Source organism: Anser brachyrhynchus, assembly GCF_964034855.1.
Source record: "Anser brachyrhynchus genome assembly, chromosome: 8".
In the NCBI taxonomy this organism is placed as follows: Eukaryota; Metazoa; Chordata; class Aves; order Anseriformes; family Anatidae; genus Anser; species Anser brachyrhynchus.
Window position 1 is genome coordinate 2,849,285 of NC_137702.1, and position 20,000 is coordinate 2,869,284.

Genomic DNA, 20,000 nt, shown 5'->3' on the forward strand with positions numbered 1-20,000 from the left:
TGCTTGTGTTTGCCTATCCAGCAAGAAGCACCCTGGTAGCAAAAGTGGAGTTTGGAGGTGCTGATGAAAAACGAAGTGGTAATAATTGTGAATGTTGCATCCTGAAGCGCAGTTTGATTCAGCTGCCCTTCCTGAACTGAACGTGAAGGGGGGGGAGATTTCTGCAGACAGAATCTCAGCACAAAACGTGGACACTTGAAAAATGCCTCTGCCGTGAAACAGCCCAGTGTTTCTGAACTATTGAAACAAGTATTGCCTCAAAAACAGAGCCTTGAAAACTCAGAATGCTGACGGAAGGGAGTAAGTCAGTCAGGATTTTGTAGGTTTATGGGTACGATAAATGCTCATTCTTCATATAAATCCCAGAGAAGGCCAGTTTCTCTAAATGTTGACTCTTTAGTTTCACCCAGTCACTTTAAGATGGAATGAAGAATTTTTAGCACTTAGAGTAACAAAATTTAGACAATTCAGTTTAAATGATTATAAGAAAAACTGACTACCGTAGCATTTGATTCAAATCCATAGTTCTGTACAGGTATATGCCTTTCAGTTGTATAGTTTTGCACTGTGCAAGTAAGACAAAAGTAAGCAAAAGCAAACTGACCAACCCCTGAGGGCACGGAAATTCTCACTGGCAAAATACCGGGCAGACAAAAAGACCAGGATGCGAGGTGGTTTGAGGTAAGAAGATCTTTGACATGTATGTTCTGTGGAATTCAAGGGATGCAACAGCCCAGCAGCCAACCTCGTGGGTGAGCAAGAGAGATGAGGGGTGAGGTTTTGTGGTGAATCTGGGAAGACACGCAGGAGTGTAAAGCAGTGTAGAGCAGCGCCATACTCTGCTGGGTAAATGAATCCTGCAGTGAGAAGTGCCTGTTGTTTCAGTTCTTCTGAGCTGGCGGTATTTTTGCAAAAGGAGAATGATCGGAGAGGTTGTCAACAAATGCTCGAGTCCTGAATTTCTTACTCTTAAGATTTCTTTACTACAGTATCGCCTGAGACATGTTAACAACTGCTGTATGTTCTGCCTAGCTGAGTCACTGCTTTTCACGGCAGCTCTTTGCAATGCAAGCAACAGAAACTTCAGGGAATCAATATCTTTTAAGCTGGCTATCAAAAGTGTGGAAGATATTTAGGTCATTAAATAGCAGCGGACACAAGTAAAAGCCTGTATCTCACATCATTAGCAGTAAAGGTGCTGTTTAGTTTTATTTGCTAAATCACGCAACATATATAAACTGCACGGGAGGTTACAGAGATGTGGAAAATTGTGATTCAGCAAAAATCCAGGGAGGAGACAAAGAATGGCCCAATTTCAGTTATCTCAGTGCTCACTGCAAACTTATTTCATTGAAGTTTGCTTCTATATGCCAAATGAACATCCGGTTTGGATACAGATTGCCCTCCATCTTTACTCTAGAACCACACCATCAGCGGTCTTCTTCCACAGACAAAAGGTGTGGTACAGCAGCGTTTTGAAGTATTCTTACTAAATTTTAAAGCAAGATACACACAAACTTCTGGTGAATCTGCTTCTGCAGTTGCTGTATGCATTCATCTTTTCCCTCACAACACAGTGGTAGTTGGGGGGTTGATTTGACTTATTCCTTTTAGGATTGTTTGTGTGCTTACAGGTGGGTCATAACCGTCTGAATACTTCAGCAACTCTCTGCATTGGCTCCCCATTAAATCTAGAGCCTTTTTGTACATCGCTTTTCCAAACCTTGCTAATACTCCTGCAATTCTAATTGTGAAAGCAACGACACAGGTAAAGCATGGCCAGTGCAATGTTTTTGCCACGGTGTTGTATTTACTAGGGGAGGTAAATGCTTCAGCCCTTATGGTTATCGCCAGTGGTAGAATTGCATTAGTGTCAGGGAGAAACAGGCAGTGCTGACCAGAAAAATGTAAATACATCCAGCTGAAGCACAGCTCTGCACTCTAGTAGCTGTGTGTTTGGTACATTAACACAACACAGTTTTATCTCTGTGACTACAGTTAATTTCCCACTGCCTTAGGATTTTTTATTTTTTTTTGTACCAACCAACTCGGAATTTATGGGTTCTAATAATCCTGTTCTGAGGCTAAACAAATAAATACAGCTGCCAGACGTCAGAGAACATGACAGAACTTATAGCACAGTACTAGCAGTTGGTGCCTGCCATGCTGGAATAACAGAGATGATAGTAATAATACAGAAATGCATACAGCAAAAGTTACGTGGTGGCTCCTGATGGTGTCACTGTCCCTAGGTGATTATGCAGAGCTTCCGTGTTGTGTGAAAACACTGGAATTTCTGGATGTTGTAAGGAGTGTTGGTAGTAAGCAAAGAAAGCCACCATGAGTTATAATGACAGCACATGGAAAAAGCAAATGACGTGAGCTTGGGTATGGAAGTTTCGGAGCTGCATCCTCAGACCTGAGTCTGTGGGGCTCCATTCTGCCCTGTGCACAGCATCGCAGAGGCACCACCTGGCTGCTCCCGTCCTCACAACGTGGCATCACTGCCCATATGCAGGGAAACAGCTCAGATACTGGTGGTAGCAGCTAGGAACCCAGGGTGTGATCATTACATTTTGTCACTGTTCACCACGGGTGAGAGCAGAGGTCCGCAAACATAGCAGTTATTGGTACAGGTGATGATCCTTTCATCAGCGGGCTCAACAGCAAGATAGCTGATTTTTAAGCATCAGAGTTTGGAACTGGGCTTAGTAAAAGTATTCTTATAAATGTAAAAAAGTATTCTTATAAATGGAAGAAAGGTTTCCAAATATTTGGTCTTAATTTGCCTTTGAAAATAAGTAGATAATCAAAAAAGTGGTGAGACTGTAGAAATGTGGCAAGTTATAACTAAATCCTTGATTCTTTACAGATATCCACATGTATATACTATATTATTTATATAGTATGTTAATCTATCATTCAGAGACAGTAAAGTACAGCACAATATCAGAGTGCTTCTTATCTGAGAATCTCAAGTAGTAGTGAACCAGCTCCCTTTGTGCTCTCACGTTACTGCCTGCAGAGTTAATTAAAACTGGCTGATAAAACTCTTAACACCGCCTCTACCCGAGTTGTCCCTAATATCATCACAGTTATTAGAACACCTCGTCATTGGCACGTTCCTCTCAACCGAGCCTTCGTTTACTCTGAATTTCACTGTGCAGACAGCAGTGTGCTCCCTGCATTTAGCCCTGCAAAACGAGAGTGCCAGCAGTGCTTGGTTTTGACACAGCTAGCCCTTGAATGCCTGTCCGCTGAGTATTACTCCCATGTTTTTATGGCCACTTGATGTCTTCTCCTTTTCCATCAGATCTTAATTTTGTCACCAAATGCACACAAGTGTCAACGTCCTCCTCTCACACGGTGGGGTCTGGCTGGCACCCGATGGAGCAGACGAGGGCCAGCAGTTGCCCGTCACGCTGAGACCCACTTGGGCTACCAAGAAAATTCTCACTCAAAACACCTCTTGTGAGAGGGAGAAGGAAAACGGCCAGACCAGAAGTTGTTATATAGTCTAAAAATACTTGCCTTTGCCAAAAAAAAAAAAAAAGAATTCTTAAAACTCGGATTTCTGGGCTAGTCTTATTCTGTGTGGTGTGCCTCTGCACGCCAGCTCCGTTCTCAGAGTGACCTCCAGGAGAGAGCGGGATGTGCGTTAGGAAAGGGAGGAAATGTGATAGCCTGGAAGCTCGGAGTACAAGATCCAATCTCTCTCCATGGATGGCAAGAGCATGTCAGACATAATGGAATATTAAGAGAAGGAACCTATTGCAGGCTCAGGGGACTTCAGTAAGATAGCATTAAAAACTTTGCTGCTATTAAATCTGGAGAAGCTGTAGATAATTTTGCTTTAGAGGAGCGTGGCTGCTGGTGTGGTTAAAAGTGCTATCGAAAAATCCACTCAGGAGGAATCCCTCAATAAAACAGAAACAATTGGGGCTACATTGGAAGTTCCTGCTAAGGAAAACATCATTTGGCAGAGAAGATTGGAGAGGCTGGAGAGTGACAGGAGCAGTGGAGTTTTAGGACTGCAAACTGGTGCTGAGGGAAATGGTGGAAAGACTATTGAGACTTTATTAACTGCTACATTGGGGATCAGAAATAACACTCCCCAAAGACAGAGAAAAAGCCTTTCACAGACCAGTGAAACATTCTGCATTAGCTGATATGCTAGAGAGAGGGAGTAAACCATTCTTTTTCTCTGAAATCCCTCAGATTGGAGTAGCAAAGCAGGAAACCAGCAACAAAAGGAGATTTCTTGCCAGCAAGCATTTTCATACAGGAGATTTTCTCCTCAAGGGAAATTATGACATATGCAAGAGGCAGAGAAAGAGAAAATTGGGTCACACATTGAATTCTTAAAAAAAATTCAATGCAGTTCCATGGCTGCATCTGTAAGTGGTTTGGGGACTGTCCCTGTAAGCATTATAGTGCTACAGGTATCAGTTAGGTCCCCAAAAATTCATAAAGGTTGGCCAGCTGGTTAGGTGGGCCTTACTTATTTTGAGATTGAAGTATCCTAAATCTTTTGAGAGCTGTAGGTACCTCCTAGAGGTCTCTTTCCACATTTCACCTAATGAAGATCTCCATTTCTTATGCACTGGAAGAGCTGCATACCTAGCTGCTGCTTGACTACACAGGAATTGGTAGAAGCTTTAAATTTTTAGGTTCTTTCAGTCTTTACATGCTATGCTATTCTTAAAGTCTTACTATGGGCAGGGGAAAAACCCTTCTGCTATACCAAAAATAAAAACTAAAGCACAAGAAAAGGTTTATGTACACAGCTCAAAAAATGAAATGGAAAACAGGAGGCAGAAAGTAAATGACAACCACTAAAAGGTCATTTCCACTTTGAAGAACAGAATGGACTTGTACCAGAGTCTAAGAGCATAAAGCATGTGTTATACACGTTATGCACTGCCTGCACTTGGTCCTCTTCTGTCTGTGCAATAGTTTTCCTGTGCATCTGTCATTGCTGAAATTTGTATGATTCAGTTCTTGCTGGAGTGATAGTTAGAGAGGTTCGAATAGTTACATAGCTTGAGTATTACCAGCAAAGGAAATACTTTGCAAAGTTCCCAATATAAATTAGTGTCCCGTTACTATTTACAAGAGCATAGTGTAACACGTGCAAAGCTGCATTGCTTTCAAGAGCACTTTTGCTATTGCATGTACAACAGCAGGTGAAAATCAGATTTTCTCCCTCAGCTGCATTGTGTGCTTGGGATCATCTCTTAGGTTCGCTGTGTTGTCTGATGTATGCCAGGAAGAAGAACCAGGAATCTGCTCTTTCAAAGATATTTTCTTTGAATTTTAGCGAGAATGGTCTTCCATTACTTAACACTGAAGGCAGAGGTAAGAAGAGCTGGATTTTTATCAAAAAATTCCTGCAAAGCAAATCTGCCCCTTTTCCACTCCAGCTGTGAGATCTATAATATGAAGTACAAGCAGGGGACCCCATAACGGATATCACAAGACAGCATTTGAAGACTTTCCTTTCTTGAAAAAAAAACTACTTTGGTACAGAAACATTAACAAAAAAAGGCAATTTTAACAAAAAGTGCTTTAATGAATTCAATATAGACCATAAGTGACTAGAGGAAAACTGATGGTGTGAACAAGGTACATAAAAACCCTGTGTGCATACACTGTTTATAAATCAAGCTCTCACCCACCACACTTGGAATAGACATCCAAAGGAACATACCAAATTACATAAAAGGTCAGTGAATGTAAAATACTGTACAGACTGTTATGGGATCATTTTTAATCTTTTTCATCACTTAAAAACTTGCAGGGAGGGGTAAATTATATTAAATGAATTGAAGAAGCTAATGAGAATTTCTGGATTATAATGCCAAAATCAGGAGACACTTTTTTTTTTTCTGAATATCTGGTGCTTGCTGGAATTTCTTTCCACTTATTGAAGAGATTTGGGAGAGTTAATTTTCTGCTTAATTTCTTTTACGCACTACTGGCTTTAAAAAAAAAAGAAATAAAAGCAACAAAATTTGAAAGTACTTATAACATTATTAAAATAGTTTGAACTCTTCATTCAATTGTTGCAGAATTCATTTGAAATGGCATTAACACCATTTTACAGAGAGGGAAGCGAGGTTATGGTCACAGGTTCCGTGTTGAAACTTACGTCCTGCTCACTCCAGGTAACAGTTGAGGCAGGCAATTTTCAAAGCAATCAAAAAGTGCATGAAGATATCTCATTTGGGCTTAATATTTTCGTTTTTAATTCTCTGAAGCCTCACCTCTAACTCTGTGTTTAGACACAAAAAAGCATGGGTTGATTTCCAGCACCACTGTGTACTTGGTGTGCAGTTCTCCCCACATGGGGTAAAGGAGGCTTCCTCCCTCTTTTGCTCTGTTTTTTTCCTTCTCTTTGGCTTCTGAGTTGTCATCACTACAAAGAAAACAATCTTATTTTGAGCACATGGACCCCTAGTAAAGTTGTGGGGGACTGGGAGGTTTGTAGTTTTTATGTGAGGATTCAGATAGATAAAACTTAGCTTTAAATTGATATAAAGCATCTTGAAGGTCATCTTGGCTTAATCAGAAATCTACCCTGCGTTAGTTAATTCAAGCCTGTTGGGCAGCAAACCCACACCGATTCTGTTTCTGAAGCCTCAGGTGAATCTTTTGCTTGAGTGTTTTACCTATGTATGTTCTAGGAGTGAAAATAAAAAATTGCTCGTTCATCCCAATACATCCTATTTTTTGTGAACTAACTAGAGGCCACTTTTTCTTTGTTAGGAGCATCTAGATGTAACATTTCTTGACTATTCTGTCACTTTATGATCACTGGAATAAATAACACTGTAAGAATTGTATAATCAGAAATGTACAGTTGCAGTCTGATGTATTGGCCCTAATGTTGTGACAAGGTGAAAGATGTTAATTACACAGTAAGAAATTGTATTTTAAAAGGTAACCCCTGCTCGAAGCCTGGGTAATCCATGACAGACTCATTCAGCATTCTCACTGCTTGAGGTTGCATACAGCAAAATCAAGACATTAATCAGAACTTTGTGACATCCATCCATCTTTTCACTGCATTTCTCCATTTTAGCAATCTGCTTAATGTCCGCTATTTGTCTTTCATTTTCTTATTTTTAAAATTAACTTAAAGATAGCTCAAAAATGAAACTTGAGTGTGGTTGTGAGGCCGCATGGCAGGACTAATTACAGCCAGGGTACACCCAGATTAGCTCCCCGAATTCCTCCCCAAAGGCTTCCTTCTTCCCCCTCCCCTGCCAGTGTCGGCTCACCCTTGCAGATTGCTGCACCAAGTTACCCCAGGCACTCCTGCAGCAGCAGGGAGTGTTCAGGACAAGACTGACTTGCTAAGCAGTCACTCCTGAACATGACCAAGAACAGTTTTCTTTGGACCTTCCCCAAGAAATTAAATTACTTGTTCAAACATTTTTATCGACATGTGTATTTCTTTTGTAGGTGTGTTTCCATATGGCACCTTGTGGGTGTGTTTATATATGTATGCATACACGGAGGTGTATTTGTCTGTATGTGTGTCACATATTTTGCACTTACTGCTACCAGCTTTTAGTATTTTTTTCTCTGGGAACATGCTGTGATAGCTTCAGTATTTCAAAGAGCATGCAATCCAAAATCTGTCAGTAGGAAATATTTCTTTAAGGAAGAAAATGTGTTTTTTTGTTAACTTTCTCAATCTCTCATCCATTCAACTCTGTGCTGAATATATGTGCTGTTGCAGGGCTTGGGGTGGGACTCCAATGACTTCTGTTTATTTCACCATTTTGCAAACACTGCTTAACAAGAGTGATGTTGAAGCTGTAAACTTGAATCTGTACATGAGGTTCCACTCTGAAACTGGAGTTTTAAAAGTTTCAGTTCACACTCCCAATTTATACCCATCCCTAATGAGTCACTGGTCACCTTGCAAGGAAACAACACGTATTGTCTTGACATATTAGTTTTAAGTGATTTTGCATGCCTACAGGAAGACATTTAGGGAGAAGAATCGAGGCAATTTCTATAGCATCAAAGCCTTGTTGGGGTTTCCAGGTGACTGAATTCAAATTTATTGTTGGTGAACTTGGTTCCTAGTGATCTATTTAATTCTGCATTAGCATCTCTATAGAATGCTTAACTCTTACAGTGTGCTTTCCAAACATACACTAATTTGGTCTCACACCATCTCTCAAACAGGAAGCCTGATAATGAGGTGTAGGATCTTTTCTTTTTCTTTTTAACTGTACTGATATTAATGCCTGAACTGTTCAGAGGTTATAAAACAAAAGGGGACAAAGCGCATCAGTTTACTGGGAGCGAGAAATGCATTGAGGCTCTGCATCTTCTGGAATCCAGCTGTTATTGTTGCCTGCATCGACAGTCCCCGCTTCCTCAAAAGCCAGTTGTGTGCCACGGTCACTAATAAACTGCAGCATACTTCTCTGGTTCTTCTTGCCAACTCTGTTGTTACTTTTCCTTGAACCAAATTTTTATACGTTGCATAAAACCCTTGCTAATCTTCATCTTCCACAGTTTACCAAATAGTTTCTACTGTGAACTTAACACTATGCCTTGCTGAAGTTCAGGTACATGGAATATATACGTGTTTTACATCTGAGACAGTGGTACCCAGCCTATCTGACTCACAGAATTATGCTTTGCATCTTACGTCATGTGTACGGTGAATAGAAGATGGATGTTTGTAGTGTTTGCAGGGAAAATTTGATAGTTAGGGAAGGATGTTGAACTGTGGGAAGTGTTAAACGCAGATAGTTGTCTCCAGTCCAAACACTTGATTTTAAAATATCAGTTAGCTTACAAAAAAAGCTATCTTTTTGGTCTGCCCTAATCTCTTTAGTAAATTCAAGGTATAGTTTTTCCACCCCATCTTTATCTTCCTTCCTGTTTAAAACTTTGAATACCATTAAGGTCTTACTTTGAATCCGGTAGCAGCGTGGATCTCTGTTTTCTGACTCGGTACAAGAGCAGTAAGTACTATACAGTATTCTGTGCCATGCTAACTAATCACCCCTCTGGCATTCTGAGCAAATGCAGGTTAATGGAGAATCTTTTAATATTTCTATTAATTGAGTATATTATCCTAATAACTCTATTGTCAATTATTCATTGCTAGGTAGTGACTAGAACTGGTTTAGCTATTCATAACGACTAACGTATTTAAAAGAAAGTAGCATTTTTTTGTTTGTGAATTGCCTGCTTACAAAGTCCTATTTCTACAAACATACCTGCTATGTGAGATTCATTTAGGGATGTTCTGTGCAGACATGACTGAGCAGAGGCATATTTGTCAGAGGGTGTCACTTTGTGGTTTGGACAGGAGCATTCACGCAGGTTATAGAAAAACAGCTGTTGTAGCTCTTGGAGTGTAAGCATTTATATTTGAGGTAGAATTTTCCTTCTAGCCCTTTCATTAAATATGACACGTGTATATGTGGAAATGAGTACGCAGTTGGTGTGTTGGTATTTTAGGTAGTCACTATGACCTATGTGTTTGCTTAAATCCATATCATGAAGTGAGGAGGAGGATCTCTGGGCAGGCTTTAGATAAAAGCACTACAGAGGAAAGGCAAAAGACAGAGTAATTCAATCAGTGACCGTAATTCTTATTCTAATAAAGTTTCCTGTTTCAAATTGAAAGAAAGAACTCCTGGTACAATTGTACATGTGTTACGGTGCCACCCACCATAATGAGGTGGAACACAGAAATGCAGCCAAGTCAATAGGACTTTCAGTTTGATGAGCCCATAGAAAGATCTGAACATAAGGATTGTTTCACAGAACCTGAGCAGCAATGAAGCTGAAAATATTGATTCATAAATTTCCTAGGAAGAAGAGAAAAACTATGTAATCATTCCTGAAAAGTTGATGAACATTTCCATCCCAGAATACAATATTCTAATGGGCATGTTTGTACCAAAAGGCAAAGAGACTCGGAAGGCTTTTAACGTAGCACCATATGAATAGGCAGGGGAGAATGCCATTAAGGAAAAACTAATGTGAGAATTTTAAATTAGGAATTTTAGGAAAAATTTTGATGCCTGGTTTGCTTCTGAAACACCCATAGCAGTTCTCAGCCCATCCAGGCAAGTGAGAAGTTGCCCGGTAGTGTGCTGAAAGAGTGGTGTAAGGCAGTCTGTGGGAGTATGTTCCTGGGGCAGAAGAAAGGCTAAGTTAAAAATGGCCTTTTTTGATAGTTGCATTTGTCAGAAAGGATGAGGTAGACAAGGCAAACCGAAACATAGGAGGCTGGCTGAAGTCTGAGGCAGCTGTAATGGAAATTGAGAACGTGGACTTGGTATTGCTGCAGTACCGGGGTGCCCTGGCTGGGGATCAGAGCAACGCGGGACAGGTACAGACCCAGCACCCTGGGCACCCGAAGGGAGCGCGCAGGATGTGCCCAGCTCCTGTCGCCTTTCCAGGGCAGTGAGTGTGTAAATCCAGTGCATCCCTGCCAAGCCAGGTGTGTGCAAGTCCCTGTCCTGAGCAAGGGCAGTGAAGCCAGCGTCCCCGATGCTTTAGCCTCATGGGACGGCAGTCATTTTCCTCTTGCACAAAACCGCTTTTCCTGGCTCCCCGAGGGGCCTGCTGGAGCTACTGCTACTGGAAATCACAAACAGATGCTAGGAAATGTGGTAGGGCAGTGGGTGAAGTGTAAAGGCAATAAAATAGGTAAGAATCACAGCACTTTCACATTTAAAATTGATTCAAATATAGAAGTGGGTATGATTTATAAACTTGAAGAAGGTTAGACTTAATCTCTAGCTAGACATTTTCATTGCCTGAATAAACTTTGATCTCATACTAGTTACAGAGGCAGGAATTTGGCATTAACAGAGATACTTCAGTCAGTTTTCTTAACTTAACCACCCACAGTGGCATAGGGGCGTTCACAATGAATGGAGGAAGCGTGGCTGGAAGGAGTCCGCCTAACAGAAATGACTTAGATGCTTAGGACAGCTTACATGATAAGGGACAAGTTGTGCTGGCGATTAAGGTAGGCACAGGTGGGAATAAGCAAATATTTGTACTTTGCTTTACGTAGCTTTACAGACATGCCAGCAGGTGTTGTTGTATTTTTATAAAAGCATTGCGCATCTACATTTTGGATGAATTTTCCCACAAAACTATATGCAGAGAATCTTTTCTTATCTGCAACTTCCTTGGAGAGCCAAGTAATGTAAGTGACTTTAAAAAAACCAATTAAATGTATGATTGAATGTCAGCCTTTCTGATCGCAGCCTTCATTAAGAAACTGAAAATGTGAGGTATTTTTTTACCTAATATTGAACACAGTTAATTAAAAAGGTAAAGATTACATTTTGCTTCAGTTAATTTGAAATAAAGAACCTCCATTTAAACAATAAATTTCAGATTTTAGTTATAGCAATTAATAGACCAAACTGTGTACCTAAGGTTTTATTATATTGACTCTAAAATAATTAGATTAGCAAACACATTGCAAATATATTATCTAAAACAAATAACATTATCAGAGTGCTTTTGTTATATAGCACAGCAATAAAGCAATCTCATAAAATTAAGAGTCATACAGCATATATTACATTCTTGCTCCGAATGGCAAAAGCCAGCATGATGACCATGCGGACAGTTTTATGCTTGTGGACTGTTTTGGCCTGGAGTTTGTAAAAGTTAAGCAATGCCCGTTTTGTCTAGCAGGTAATTGAAGTCACGCCTGGGTACCCTGTCTCTGTGCTGCCCCAGTAACCTTTTTTCGGCCGTGTGTCCCAGCCCCTCTGCCGCCCCACGCTCGCATTGTGCCGTGCAGAGCCCCTTGTAAGGAACATTTTGACAGTAGCCCCCACCCAGCGGTTTTAAAAGCCTTAAGGCTGTTTGAGAGGCCTTTTAAAAAGCATGACATTCAATCAAAGTTCAGGGAGGAAAGTTTTAATGAATAAACTTGGTAAATTAGAGAGCACTGCAGCAGAGTGATTAACTCTCATTTGTGCATTAGTGTTAAAATTAATTAAAATGTTTAAGCCGTAGGAGGCAGGTTACCTCCTCAAGACCTGGCTTTGCCCTCAGAGTCAGTCTGGATCCAGCAGCGATTCATCTTGCCCAAGATGAGAGAAGGGGTAAAAGAAAAGAACAGCCAGGACAAATGTGTTTTCAATGGCGCTTAGCTGCAGGAAGGCCACTGAGACCTCAGCGCGGCGTTACTGGAGTGTGACATAATAATACAGTAGGTACGTTGGTGGGTAGAGCCTCTGGAAAGCCAGCGACCCTCCTTTCACACGGATTTCATTTTGACTTGACATGACAGAGCTAATTTCATTACCAGGAGGCACGCTGGATTGTGCTGCAGCGTAGAACAGGCTGCTGGAAATTAGCTCTGTTTTTCTGGTTTGCTTCCACTGCTGCTGGTGAACACCACTTTCTTTACCCAGTGCCACGAAGTGTACGATATAGCAGAATAATTTTATACTCGTGGCTGTTGCCACCTTTATTAACAGTCATTCGCTGCATCGGTTAATTACATGAGAAGTTAATTAAATATCTGATAAACTAGGGAATAAGCGTGTATTTTAGTACTTTGATAGCAATACATATGAGCAACCAATTTTGTGAGAAGTCACAATATTAAATTCCTGTAAACTTATTTTCTTTTAAAAATCACTTTAGCTTAGTTTCTTTCAAGAACCAGGAGCCTGTATTTCTTCCTATCCAGACCCATTATGATGTGGCTGTTTAACAAATCTGTGCTGGTTTGGAATTATAAATGACAGCCTATTTTATAAAGGGAAAAGTCTTCTTTGACAGCAGAACAATATCATACGAGTAACAAATGGAAAAATGTGTCATACAGCTGAACAGTTGTTTTCAGATGTTCACCAAGGGCCAGTTATTAATTTTACATTGGTCAGAATTAAGGATTTTGGAGAAATTCATCTGAAACTGAAAGTATGAAAAATTTCTGCTCAATGAAAATTACCATTATTCGCTGTAGATCTATATTCATAACTTTAAAACCTGGCAGTCCTTCCTATTTTTTTTTCTCTATAGATTTCTTGTCAACAAGGGTGTCAGAGGTCAGTGTCAGAATGCCCCTCTGGCACCCATTAACTATAACCAGGAAACTTGTTCACTATTGATCTACAATGTCTAAATATCTATTATGTTGGATATAAAAGGTGGTTTCACATCTTTCTAAAACAGATAATTCATAAAGGCCAAAGGGTCAGGCCCGGTGATATATTATTGTTTCACTGTACCGGTGACGACGGGCACAGGAGGGAAGAGGCCGGGCCGAGTGTCGCCGAGCTCGGGTGGGCGAGCACTGCGTGCCTCCTGCCCACGCCACCCCAAAATGCTCCTGCCTCCAAGCACCGCCTGCCTCTGCCTTCGCTTGGGCTTCAGCTCTCCGTGCTGGAAAGGAAGGATCCCGAACGAGGCACGTTGCAAGTGTGTGCTCATACCTGTAGCCGGAGCTCAGACGGATCTGAAATTTGAAGGGGAGTCAGCTCTGCCCTCGGCTATTAGTTGGGCCGCCCTTCAGCTCGCTGTCTGCAGAGCGCTTTGTGCCACGATGGTCACGCAGCCGGGGCTCTGTGTGCGGTGCAATCCGATTATTGCAGGAATTGTGCACAAAAGGGCAGAGCCCCCATGGGTGTAAGTTGTCACAGCTCCGTTGACTTCAGTGGAGCGATGACACTTGATGTATGCGGAGGATCTGCCCCAGAATACCTGTCAGACCGCGGCCACAGTTCCAAAATCATGTGTTTTCTGAACAGACACTTGTGTAATATCACATGAGTGATTTTGTTTGCTCATATCAACCCATCAAATTTATTGAGGCTCTTTTAATCTCCTCATTATTTAACTGTTGAGATTCTTCTGCTCTGCTTAATGCTGAAACGCAGGGCAGAAGCAGCCGAGGATTTCTTTGTTCTGATATTCCTACAGCAGGGCACAGGAGCGCTGTAAGGGTGAAGGACTCAACCCAGGGCTGAGTTCTCCCCCAGCCCTGCGAATACAGCCTTTGAGACTACGTGGCATTTCCCGGGAGGCACCTATTACTTCTGCAGGATGAGACCCATAACAAGCAAACCCTCTCTGGAAGGCAGCTGGCACTGTACTCTTTAATGGAGCTTATGGCCTTCTAGCAAGCCCCCAGAATGGTTCATATTCTTCCAGGCTGCATTTTTGAAGAAAGTAAATTGAGATGAATCATGCTAAGATGAGATAGTTAAAATGTCAGGCTCCATAAGTTTCAATGCATCCTTATAGCTCTCAACACTAAAATGCAACTGAACATTGGAATAAGGGAAACAAAAGAGAATCAGATAACTAGTTCTTATAGAGGGGAAAAAAAAAGTCATTTCTGTCTGCGCTGCTACACCATGGAAATCCACATAGTACAGTTTTAGAGCTGTACCTTAAAAAAAACAATTGCAGTTTCTTTTTATCACTGGTCTTGGTTACACATCGCTGCCTACTCTATGACACACTAGAATTGCAGAGTTTCTGAGGCAAACAATACACCACCAGCTTTATTTCTGTTTACAAATGTTACCTGGGGGAAATGTGCCTGTACCTGTTGGATAAATTACAAATCATCAGCACTAAATATGACCCACAACAGTAACATAGAGGGGAAAAGGCAGCGCTGTCTATAGGTGTTCGGCAGTAGAGAGGAAGAAACTGCCTGCTCAGGGTACTCCTGTTTTAATCAATAATGAAATTATATGGCTGTAATGTTTAAACAAGAGCTGCCTGCTTGGCGTTTCCTTGAGCATTTTCTTGACAACAGACACTGCCTCATTTATGCTTATTATAATCTTTACGATTAATTGAATTAAAAGCTCCTATATTTTTTTTCTTTAAGTAACTCACTGTAGGTGTTGAACCCAAGAAACAGCAGAAATGCAGGATGCAGGCAAATTGGCATCCGGGCCATTCCCTCAGACTCGTGTGGCAAAGGCACTGGGCAGAGAGGATTGTTGTGGCTGGTGTCACATGAATCGCTTCTTACCCCGAGGCTCGAGGTGATGCACGGCTGAGCTGACCGAAGGAAACCCTTGATAAGAACCAGGAACAAGGCTTACATTCCTATTTCTATATTGGCAGCAAGCCACCATCTTCATCTCTCTACCACCACGTCTCTTTTCCAAAGGTTGGACAGTTTTTCCTGCTGTTGCCGCTCAAGTTTAGATGGTTACATGGGCCTTGTACCGTGCATCCGAACAAATCCATCTTGGGTACCCGATCACAACGTGGCTGACCTTGACCTGGCCGTGAGATCATTAAAACCTGTTTTAGGGCTCAGGCCCCGGCCCCTTGCAACTCGATCACGGACCGGAGCTGGGCACGCCACGGCTTCGGACACCAAACAGGGTGCGGGGAAACAACTGCTCTGACACCGGATCCTCCTGCTCCGCTCTGCCTGCAACACAGATGGGCCTGAATGAAGGCTATCACTCCTAGTTTATAGCCATTAGCAGTCATGATCTCCCTAATATGCAACAGAAATAATAGTATTATTAATAATAATATCAAACTGACACATTATTAGCCTCTACAGATGGCTCTATTCCTCCTAATAATTTTTATTTTTATTTAATGTTTGGAGATGCTGTAAAAAGTGACTAGTGCTTCAAAATGTGACCTCTGTGGGGTTTAAAACCTACTGAATCAGATGAGATATTAAAGCATTCAATGTAATGTATGACTTAAAGCTATGTTTTTAAAACTTTAATAGGAAATGTCTGATGCTTTAGATTACTATTTCTTGAAGTATAGTAGGCTGAAGAATTTGCTTCAGAGGGTCTCTTTATATCCAAGAAGAGCTACAGTGAGAATACACAGTATGTTCTACCTTCACCGTGCCTCTAAATAGATGTAAAGGAATTAGCGGGTATTAATAATACATCATGTTTCTACTTTGTTTTATACTATTGTACATATGTTCTTATACCACGATCAACACCACCGTATTTAAATATCTCCAAGCAGTTCATTAAAGAAGGTGATTAACATCTGTCATGTGTTTTTTCCCTCCTACTCTCCCCAAGGAGGGAGGATGTTCAGTGGCATACCTTATTTTGGTAGGGATTTATCGTTTGCATGGGAGGCTTTTTTATTTTGCTGAGGTTTTGTTTCATTGCACGAAACTACCTATTGGGATAAATGTTTGCAAAGGCAACTCCAAAAAAAAAAAAAAAAAAGATATGCAGATAAGGGAAGGGCACTGAGGTTTACCTTGAGTCCATTTGCTCAGAGGCACGGGCCAGGCTGGGGGGGAATGGGGCCAGGTCCTCGCCGGCTGCAGGGAGTGCGAGCGATGCTCCTGGCTGTGGCGTGTGTGTGGGAGCTTCACAGTTTCACTTACTCTAGCTGGTTCTCAGGTCCCTGTTGCCTGACTAAGGCTCTGCATAGTTAAATGTGTGACTAAAACGTGTGGGGAGAAACTGGTCTTTTGGGGAGCCCTAAGTAAAGGCCCTCAGTGAATGAAATGGTTTGGTGGTGATCCTTATTGTCTATTTCCCTGCAGGAAGGATTCAGATAAATCACTTTTCCTTCTTGCAGGGCTTTCTGACGCTCTTTCAGTGAGCCAGTGGCACCTCAGGTCCAGCAGCGACCAGCACCGCTTGCTCAGTAGGATCCGGTTGTTCTGCACCTGGAGGTGGAGAAGTGAAACCAGTCCCTGCTGCAGCCGTACCCTGGGAGCTGTGCGGGTGTCGCACTCTTGCCAGCGAGGTGAGGCTGTGCTGGGACTTCGGTAACTTCTCTGAGGGATTTCAGGTAAATAAGGATCTGATACAGGCTGATATTTGCATGGGCATGTTCACTCTCAGCTGTTTTACCCTGTGGGCAAGACCAGAAATCAGATTAATTACAGCATTTTCCCTCATAGGATCTCCAAGGTTGGAATGGCCGTGGTCTCCATTATAGCTGTTTGATAGGATCAACCTTAGTGGATTAACTCTTCCTAATTTTTTACTTTCAATTTCACCCACTCATGGTAACTCTCTGGGAAAAGCACAGAGATTTGTACACCATCTCTTTGAGCTTTCATACTAACTGTAAGACCACTGCTAGTTGTACTAATAACTGTAACTGTCATAATATTTACTGCTGCACCTGGCTCACATTAATTGTGTTCTGTCTGCTTTTCCAAAGAGAATTTGATGGCTTTCCGTTGACAGTGGGGTTGGGTACCAGCTGGTTTCCCTAGACAAGCCACTTCTCCCCGTTTGTGTTGAACTGCACTGCAGGCTTCTGCCAGGGAAGGGAATTGTGTGGCCAGTTCTGCTTCGCACCACGGCAAGCTGGGGAGCTCTCGTCTCCCTTCCTCGGCCTCCCCTGGACTGTGCGGGAGGTTTTCTTCCCCCTACCTCCAGAATCTTTGTAAGGGAGAGCACAGAGCAGAATAGGAAAATAAAGGGCAGGGCGAAGGGCTGTGTGTGCATACCCATGCACATGAACACACACGCACACAAGCACACACAGCCTTACAAAGATCCCAGTGGGGAACCCACACTAAAGGTTAATGCAGCCCCAGGCTGTAATTAGCCTTTTGCACAGAGTCTCCTTGTTGTGGAATCTCTATTTATGAGGGTTTTCAGGGGCAAGGCACCAGCAGCCCCCTCCCCCTGCCCCAGTAAGGCCTGCTGCCAGTAAGCTGGCGGGGTGCTGGGGGCTTGGGTGTGATGCTGGGGAGCAGGCGTCCCCTCCGATGCCGCCGGGACTCCACCAGGTGCCTTTGAGATCTCAAGGATTCTCAAAGACTGAGAGAAGAAAAGCACATTGCCCTGCTTCGTGCCTTTTTTTCACGGTGTAAGGGCTAACCTGCCACCCTGATTTAGAAATTCATCATCATGTCAGTTGATGACAGCAAATTTGCCTGTTAATCATATGTATGTCACCACAGAGAATTTTCATTGTCCCATTTCAGTTCAAACAAGTGAGGTTCCTCTTAACAGAAATGCAAGATATTACATGAATTGGAGAGCATGGCAAATATTAACACTCTATTATAATCTCGATTTCCTGCTGCTTATCCAAGTTCATCTCACAAAATGTGCCGCCTTGCTGTTTGGCCAGAGCTGGTTGTTGCAAGGCACGGTGAGGATGTATTGCAGTGATCAACTCCTCGGTGGCTGGTAGAGGGTCCAGCCACCAAGGGTCATCTCTTCAGTAACTAGTGCATAAAATTATGGCTAGGTATTTTGTTACGATCTGGCTTTGCAAATCTTGCATCTGCTGAAGTCAGTAGCACTACTGATTTTTAACAAATGAATGCCATTTGTTTTTAAAATTCAAACAAAATATCTTCTCTATTGGTTGTGACCCATTCAGGAATCTGCACCACAGCAATGAATGCAATGTTAATGAATTCGTGTGCCAGCATGAAGAGGCTGGTATTTAGGGGAAAATCACGTACTGTAACAATGCAAAAACTAGAAGAGAATCAAACTTTATTTAATTTGGTTTAATAATCTCATGCGGATGCTCTGAGCTGGAGGTGTTTCCTCAGTGCATGGAGGGAAATGGGGGAAAGAGCTGCACCGCGGCGTGGCCCAGGTCCTGCTCTATTAGCGCTGAGTGGAATGACATTGGACTGATAAACTGTGATAACGTTTTCAAAAGGCAAATCCCACAATATATTGAAACCTCTGGGGACCATGTGTAGGTGTTGTCAGCTCCAGTGCAGGCATAAATGTGAACTCCCACCACTGGGATATGTAACAATTTGTAATGCAACAATTAACAGAAATATTGACATAAGTATGTACTCAGCAGGGAGCTGGTATCTCATAGACTCTCTAGAGTGACTGTAATACAACATATACAGTACTGCATCAATTCTTAATGGGGGCTAGGCTCCTATATAAATTACAATGAAAGCATGCACGTATGTATATGTGTAGAAGGCTGCTTGTACGACTTAACATAAAAAATTAAACTTCCCTCTCAGATCAGCTTCTTTTACGTGGTTGTGGGGAAAGTATGTTATAAAAATGCATATTTTTTAACATGAAATACCCGTCAAATTGTATTATCGTCATTGCCAATTTCACAACTGGCAAACCGTGTTAAACATAAATCTGCAAAATTATAATTAGGAAAACATTTTGCAAACCATCCTCCTGGGGATTGTGAGGTTAGTGGCATTATAAATGCTGTGGTTTTTATAGCGTGTGTGATTCTCACCCCCCCCAAAGCACACAGACACGTACACACACACACACACACACACAGTTTCCCATCACTTTTGTCTTGTCCTCCATCTCAACTAGAGTAAATAAGATATCCACTCAGATAATGGAAACCCCGCTAGCACTCTGTTAGTGCCTTTTCATGCCAATTAAACACATTTTATACAGTCATAGTAGATGCACCAGTGCCTGCGTAGTAGACTCCAGTAGAGCTCATCCAAACAACAGCACAGCAAATGTGATGCGGAGCACTTCATGCAAGTTTCCCTTCTGTCTTTGTTTTTCACCCCGTGAAAATTGTTCCAACAGAAAACATCGATCCTGAAGGATAAGTGTTTATAAATACATAAACGGATTAACCAACTTATCTGTAGCTGATTACTGTGATAATAAAGATCTCAAACTGCTTGATTTAAATTGATACTTCCGTCTTTAATGCAAAGCTAGCTTGCAGCAAAAAGAAATTCTGACAGACGCAGTTAATGCATAAACATGCATTTCCCTGTGATAAGACGTTTTAGCCTGATCCCATGCTCAGCCCTGGCTATCATTCTCTCAAAGAGAGCGTCTGCATTTTGGTTTTCATGCTAGGATTTTTTTTTTCGTTTTCTTTCCTGCTTAATTTTGAAAGAGTTGCATAGGGGAAATCTTCCTTCCCCTCACAGCCTGCACACCAGCAAATTACCTGCGCTCGTTACGTCGCGGGCTTTTATTCAAGCGGCGCCTTCTTCCGAGGTGATAAATTTGAATTTACGGCGCAGCCTGAGAGCAACAGGATCAAACGCGGAGCCCTGCAAG

At 42.0% G+C, this 20,000-nt stretch overlaps 1 protein-coding gene across 28 annotated transcripts in view; it reads left to right on the forward strand.

The window, feature by feature from the left end:
• Window positions 1–20,000, forward strand: part of LOC308199246 (uncharacterized protein) — a 143,138-nt gene that overhangs the window by 58,509 nt on the left and 64,629 nt on the right. For 6 of the 28 annotated variants that reach the window (XR_013954528.1, XR_013954531.1, XR_013954532.1 and 3 more), the window contains one exon: window positions 16,570–16,785. The exons of 15 other annotated variants lie outside the window; for them this stretch is intronic. Coding sequence is in view for 3 of the 13 variants with exons in the window: in XM_080603142.1 (XP_080459268.1) it covers window positions 16,570–16,766 (197 nt within the window). In the remaining 10 variants the exon portion in view is untranslated. 7 more of the 28 variants (XR_013954535.1, XR_013954536.1, XR_013954537.1 and 4 more) reach the window with 4 other exon arrangements.